General features: G+C 39.4%; 1 protein-coding gene across 1 annotated transcript in view; it reads left to right on the forward strand.

The window, feature by feature from the left end:
• WWC1 (WW and C2 domain containing 1) overlaps positions 1-5,818 on the forward strand; it is a 138,022-nt gene extending 132,204 nt beyond the window's left edge. Inside the window, exons 22-23 of the mRNA XM_073355938.2 lie at positions 2,612-2,733; positions 3,296-5,818. Of these exons, the coding sequence (XP_073212039.1) occupies positions 2,612-2,733; positions 3,296-3,362 (189 nt within the window). The 3' untranslated portion in view covers positions 3,363-5,818. The remainder of the gene's footprint in view (positions 1-2,611; positions 2,734-3,295) is intronic.
• Positions 5,819-6,853: the final 1,035 nt, after the last annotated feature.

The following is a 6,853-nucleotide window of genomic DNA, read 5'->3' on the forward strand; positions in this document are numbered from 1 at the left end:
GTGCAATCTTAGGATGCATCAGGCAAGGTATTTCCGGTACAGATAGGGAAGAATTAGTAACATTATACAAGGCACTGGGGAGACTTCATCTAGAATACTGTGTGCAGTTCTGGTCTCCCATGTTAAAGAATGATGAATTAAAACTGGAACAAGTGCAGAGAAGGGCTACTAGGATGATCCGAGGAATGGAAAACCTACCTTATGAGCTTGGCTTGTTTAGCCTAACCAAACGAAAGCTGAGGGGAGATATGATTGCTCTTTATAAGTACATCAGAGGGATGAATACCAGGGAAGGAGAGGAGTTATTTAAGTTAAGTGCCAATGTGAGCACAAGAACAAATGGATATAAACTGGCTATCAACAAGTTTAGGCTTGAAATTGGACAAAGGTTTCTAACCAACTAAACCTAACTGGCTTCAAGACTGAGGTTGATAAGGTTATGGAGGGGATACTATGATGAGACTGCCTACAATGGCATGTAGCTGATCTGCGATTGCTAGCAGCAAATATCTCCAATGGCTGGTGAAGGGACACTAACTGAAGAGGGCTCTGAGAAATCTTTCCAAAATGTCTGATCAGAGGATCTTGCCCACATGCTCAGGGTCTAACTGATCATCATATTTGAGGTCGGGAGGGAATTTTTCCCTGGATCAGATTGGCTCAAGATTTTTCATCTTCCTCTGCAGCATGGGGCATGGGTCACTTGTAGGTTTAAACTAATGTAAATGGTGGATTTTCTGTAGCTTGAAGTCTTTACATCATGATTTGAGGACTTCAGTAACTCAGCTAGAGGTTATGAGTCTATTACAGGAGTGGGTGAGTGAGGTCCTGCAATGTGCAGGAGATCTAACTAGATGATTATGATGGTCCCTTCTGACATTAAAGTCTATGAGTCTGTGTGTAACCCCTAAGAGAAGTGGCAACTTGTTTTAGTTTTCCCGCTTAACCTTGCAGTTGCAGAACTCTATTATAAGCATAAGCAGCGTGCTAGTCACTTTGGTTTTCAAATATCTAGTGAAACTAAATAAGCTTACACTAGAATACAAGTTGCTCTGTCACTTGGCATTTGTCTTTGAAATGCACAAATAAATGGGTCTTGTGATTCAAGCTTGGGAATGATATAATCTCCTTTGAGAGAAATCAGTAACAAGATTGGCTATTAAACTGGTAGAAAAAGGCAACCTCACATTCTTCTTTGAACTTGGTCACAGCTTCTGTCATACTTTGGCTGACTAGAAAACCAAACCAGAGGATAGTGAAAGATGACAGACAACTTGACTGATGTTTATGTAGTTTCAATATTCATCTTATAACAATTGTGCTTTCAGAAAACATTGGGTATAAAAGAAACATAAAGCACTAACTAAAACTTTTCAACAAGTATTCACTTCGGTTTTAGATCACTAGAATGGAAATCCCAGGCATCAAAAGGAAATGACTTGGGAATATTAATTATGCAGGATTCCCAGTTGGCCATAGCAGAAAATGTCTTTTTTCCCCAGATTATTAAAACTGCATTTTATTTGACAGTTCTGAAAGCATCTACCATCAAGGAGTGGGTTAAATGGCAGTGATGAAAACTGGAAACACTAAAGATTATTGCACAAAACAATTTTTTCTCTTTCTGAAAGTTGCCTTTCTGTTCAAAATGCATTCCTTTTCTCTCTGGAGAGTCTAAAAATAAAACTCAGTGCTTCAAAAAGAATGGAATTTATAGATAAGGTGGGGGAAGCTTCAGGAATGACTGAATAGCCCTAAGTAGAGGTAATAGCAAAGTGAGCCGCTTTCTGACACATTTCACAAAAAATGGGATTGTTCTTTATTTGATTATGATAATCCCTTTGATGATAGACTTCTAATTGTTAGCTAAACTTTCAACTTTTTTTCTTTATCTTAACTAGTTTTTCAGGTTAGTCCAGAGGGAGAGCATCTGGAGGCATACTGCTTTCACCCTCTTTCATAAGAAAGGCACGCATCTCATCCCTCTTATACTTCAGCTTCATAATCTTGTAAATGCCACATTAAACACACACACACATTGTACCATTGACTTATACTATTACTTCTGCAAGAAGTTCACCCAGGTGCTCAGGGCTCCCTCTACACCACACAGACTTTGCAGGGGTCCCTATGCTGGAACTGAGGCAGACAGGATTGATGTGCAGGGGGGCTTTTCCATCTGCTGTGCAAGGGTTTCATTCTGGCTCTGAACAGGCTGGCATGCAGGGGGCTTTTGGGGTTGAGCTGCTGAGGGTACTGCTAGATGCTCATTGAAGCTGATCCGCTGGCCTCAAACCCCAGACAGAGGGGTTGCCCAGGGGTCAGCAGCCACAGTTCCAGCCAATAGGCTAGAATAGACATTGCAGAAGGGCTGCATTGTATTCACAATGAATGAGCATATTAGAGGTGGAAAACTCCTGCTAAATTTTATTCCAGCTTCTATGGTTTATGGCCCCAAATAGTTGATCTCACCAGAATGCCTTTATTTCTCTCCTTTAACATACAAATGAAATAATCTTTTTAATTGACATGAGCTTGTTGGTTTAGGGAAGAATCAATTGGTATCTTCTATATTGTACATAAGGTTTCACTCTCTTCATCACTCAATTAGGTCGAGAAAACAGAACACAAGTGTGAGCTGAAAGCGGATAAAATGATGAGAGCAGCTGCCAAGGATGTACACAGGCTGCGAGGACAGAGTCGTAAGGAGCCCCTGGAGGTACAATCATTCAGGTAGGAATGTCTCTAAAGAGGAGAAAGTTATTGCTGCAAAATTTTCTTTTGCATAACTTCACTTCACCATGAATTTAAGTGTCCTTTACAAAAGACTGTTACTGTGCTGCCTGAGTTAGAGAGATTTGCATTTTCTTATCCAAGACTAAAATCCTGCGCTCATTTAAATCCACAGAATTCATGTTGATTTCAATGAGAACAGGCCTGGATCCCAATATTTTCTTTATCAGGCAGTAGTACAATGCTGCTTAATTTGTCTATCCCTTTGTTTAAGAAATGAATCACCTATGGCTGTCTTATTGTAACACACTTATGAGACCTAAAATGGTATGATAGTAGCAAAGTGATGCTTTTTTGTAACAAGTAGTTTTGTTAGTTTTACTGTAACCACTTACAATGCCTGTCTCGGAAATGTAAGTAAGAGGCGTGTTGTGTGTGTGGTGAAGCATGGGGCTTTTCCTTTTGTGTATTAGTTGCCTGGGCAGTCTTTCTTCTCTTAGGATGTCCAAATCTCTGGTGGATTCTTTATTGTATTAACAACTGATGGTGGTCTTCTTTTTAGAGAGAAGATGGCATTTTTCACACGACCGAGGATAGACATTCCAACCCTCTCTGCAGACGATGTTTAATCACCATAAAGTATTTGTTTTCCTTGACCATTCCATAAATACAGTTTGGTTTTGCTGAAGTTATTTATGTGGTATTATGAAGGTACCAAGTCATTTGTACATTAGAGCTTTTGTCGGTTTTTTAATGTCTAAAGACTTTTTTAGTTTTGTTCTATCATTAGAAAAACCAGCATTAAAGTGACAAGATTGTATAGTTTGTATATTTAGGAATGTATTTTTGGGAAAGAATTTTAAATAAGAACAAATGCAGCCTGAAGTGCTGTTCTTAAATAATATTCTATTTAGACTTATTTTGTACAGCTCTACCTTTTAGAGGTTTTACTGCAATAAAATAAATCTGAAGGAACCTCACTGCTATGTTCTATGGCTATAACACATCAAACTCTTCCTAGCTAATATTGTGTTCAATATAGAGAATGCAGGGAACCATTTTTTTATTCTGAAGTGCTGTGAATGAATACTCTGAGCTGTGAAGTGTTTGCATTTCCTGCTAGGTCATAAAAATGGGTGTAGAGTTGAAATACTTGCACTTTTTTGAGATTTGTACTTTCAGCTCATGTTTATAATGGATCTGTTTGTTTAACAAGTTCCAAAAGCCCATTGAAACCACTGCTATAGGAGGAGGGCTGCATGGAACACGAGTCAATTTTAGGGTTTTTTTTTAATAAAGTGAGCTTTCTGGATGAACTTACCTTTTTTCTTTTTTTTTGTTTTTTTAATACTATTCCCATCAAGTGGGGCACAGCTAACTCATTCCTTTTCTAATCCACGAACCTGGGATAGCTATTCTATCATTTTTAAACTCTATTTTCAGAGTATTTTTTAGCAAGTAACTCAGTGGGACTTAGGCTCCACAGTCATTCAGGTGCTTTTAAAGATTTTTGTCCTTACATATAAAGAGAAGACCCTACAGTTGCTTAGGAATATTTTATTACTTATTTTTCTACAGTTTAAAATAATAATAACAATGCAGAAAAAGCAACTAATATATGTAGACAAATATACAAAGCAAACGTGTGAAAGCACCAGTGTTTAACCACCCCGTCTTTTCTAGCACATCCCAAATTGATTTGCATGATATACTTGACAGCTTTGTCACTAATTCATCTCTGCAGACAGTTTAGTCTTTAATGCATGTGTGACTCTGAGCCCAGCTTTTAGGTGTGGGTGTTCAATCCACATACGGGTGTTTCTAAGAACTGAACTGCTCAGTTTATTTTATGCCCAAGTGCCAATTGGACCATTCAAATGGCAAGTTTGGATCCATTTTATCAAGAGATTGTGCTTTCCATAGTATTAGAAATACTATTTATTTTTCTTGCACTCCCGTAGATTGAACTCCCCCTCACAAAATTTAATTGTATGCATTCCTTTGGATCATTAATCTGTTTGGGGCTTTTGGTGGCTGAACACGTGCTCCACAGAATAGAGCACTGGCAGTTTTATATGATACAAAAAATACTTAAGTGAGTAAACTTACACCCTCTGTTCTACAAAAATGGACTGTTCTAAGTAAATAAGACTCTCTACAGATTGAGGGCACTACATGCTAATATATATGAAGGGCCACAGTTAACCCCTGTGTGAGAAGGTGTAACTCTGCAGAAGCCATAGAGCTGCACCCCGGTGCTGAATTTGACCCAGTATTGTACTACAAAGAATCCAATTCAAATTTTTAGCCATACAAGTTGCACTGTTTTGTAGGAGTGGGAAAACCCCCCCTCATCATTTTAGGGCCTGATCAAAGTCCCGTTAAATTCAATGGAGTCTTTCCATTAATTTTAATGGGAGTTATATCAGGCCCTCTGCCAGGTCAATACAATGCATTTCACTTCTCAGATTTGTTGTTGGCTGTTTGTAAAAGATTATTTTATGTCAAATAATGGATTTCCAGTCAGTAAAAATAAACTATGAAACTTGGTGTATTGCTGCTAAAATCAAAAAGCTCTTAAAATCTTACAATTTTGTAGTAAATTACCTAGTATTGAGTACTTGAATGATGCTGCTTTAAAAAATATCTACTATATTGCCGTACTCTACAGAATTATGAAAAGGAGATGTGACTACTTTGTCCAGAATTACTGTAATTGATAGCTAAGTTTTCATCAAACTACTAGCCGCTTTGTTATATAATATTTGGGTAATTTAACTTTGAAAATGCTGATTTGAATGGTTTTTATTGTGCTAATTCTTTATTTTCTCAAACACTTCTAACCTTTCCAAACCACCTTTATAGTTATGACTCTACTATGGTGGGGTGGAATTGGGGAGAGAATGCAATTAAGTCCAGAATAAAGACTAAATTACATTAGTCTCTGTCCATTAAAGCTGACAAATACTTTTAAAATGCAGGTCTGTGGATGTATATACTATTTTTCTATGTATGAAACATTTTAATAGGCAACAACTATACATTTTTATCCTATGTATACTGTAATGGTTTTGTCAGAATTAATGGTAATTAAAAAATATTACAAAATTACATAGTTGGTCTACACACTTGTATGTTTGGGGTGGGAATAGGGGATGTTTCAGAACTAACTTTAAGTTACAGTCATGGCAGAGTCAGCATGGAGGCAGCGTCACTAGTCACTGGGCAGAGTCAGCCAGGGTGGCATGAGGCCAAAGGAGCAAGGGAAAAGGATGGGAAACAGGCTGGGAAGGTGGTGTGAACACCATCTTCAGTGACATTACTGGCCCGCTGGGAGGATTTGAGGACTGGTACTGGCCCTAAGGTTAATTGAATTTGAGACCCCAGTTTATACCTTTGGAGCAGAGACCCCTGCCATGAGCAGTGAGGTGGAAGAAGAGGAGGAGAGGGAAGATGCAGCAGGGGGTTCAAGCTCAGACCTGTTCAAGACTCCATCACAGTCTAGCCCAGTGGTCTCCAAACTTTTTATTGTCATGGCTCCCCCTTACCGATAATGTAATCTGTCCGTGTTCCCCCCAAACTTCCAGGAACTGAGATTGGGGCTGGAGCTGTGGCTGGGGTCGTAGCCTGGATCGGAGCTATGGCCAGGAGCCAGGCCTCGGCTGGGGCTGGAGCAAAGTTAGGTAGTGCTCCCTCCCTGCCCACCATGGCAGCTGGCCCCGACCCTGCCACATCCCCATGAACATTCCTCCGTGGCCCCCTAGGAGGGAGTGTCCTACAGTTTGGGGACCACTGATCTAGCCAGTCCCACCAGACAAGCACAGATGAGCCCAAAGAAGGGAAAGGGACCTTGGATAAATGTGTACATACATTTTTCCTTGCAGGGTTTAAATTAAAAGATAACACCTAGCCCATCCCCTAGTTAACAAACACAGGTATTGACTTCTCATTGTTTTACTTGTATGAGAAGAGGTGTAAGTACAACACGTAGAAGTAGAGCTGGCATCTGTTTTTCATTCTGCTGTTGGGTTAGGCTGGGGGAGCGTGAGGGAGAGCTATGTAGAGCATCGTATTTATGCATATAGGGATGTCTCTTGTATTCTCAATGAAGTTTCAGAGA

This window comes from Lepidochelys kempii, chromosome 8 (genome assembly GCF_965140285.1).
Source record: "Lepidochelys kempii isolate rLepKem1 chromosome 8, rLepKem1.hap1, whole genome shotgun sequence".
Lineage (NCBI taxonomy): Eukaryota > Metazoa > Chordata > Testudines > Cheloniidae > Lepidochelys > Lepidochelys kempii.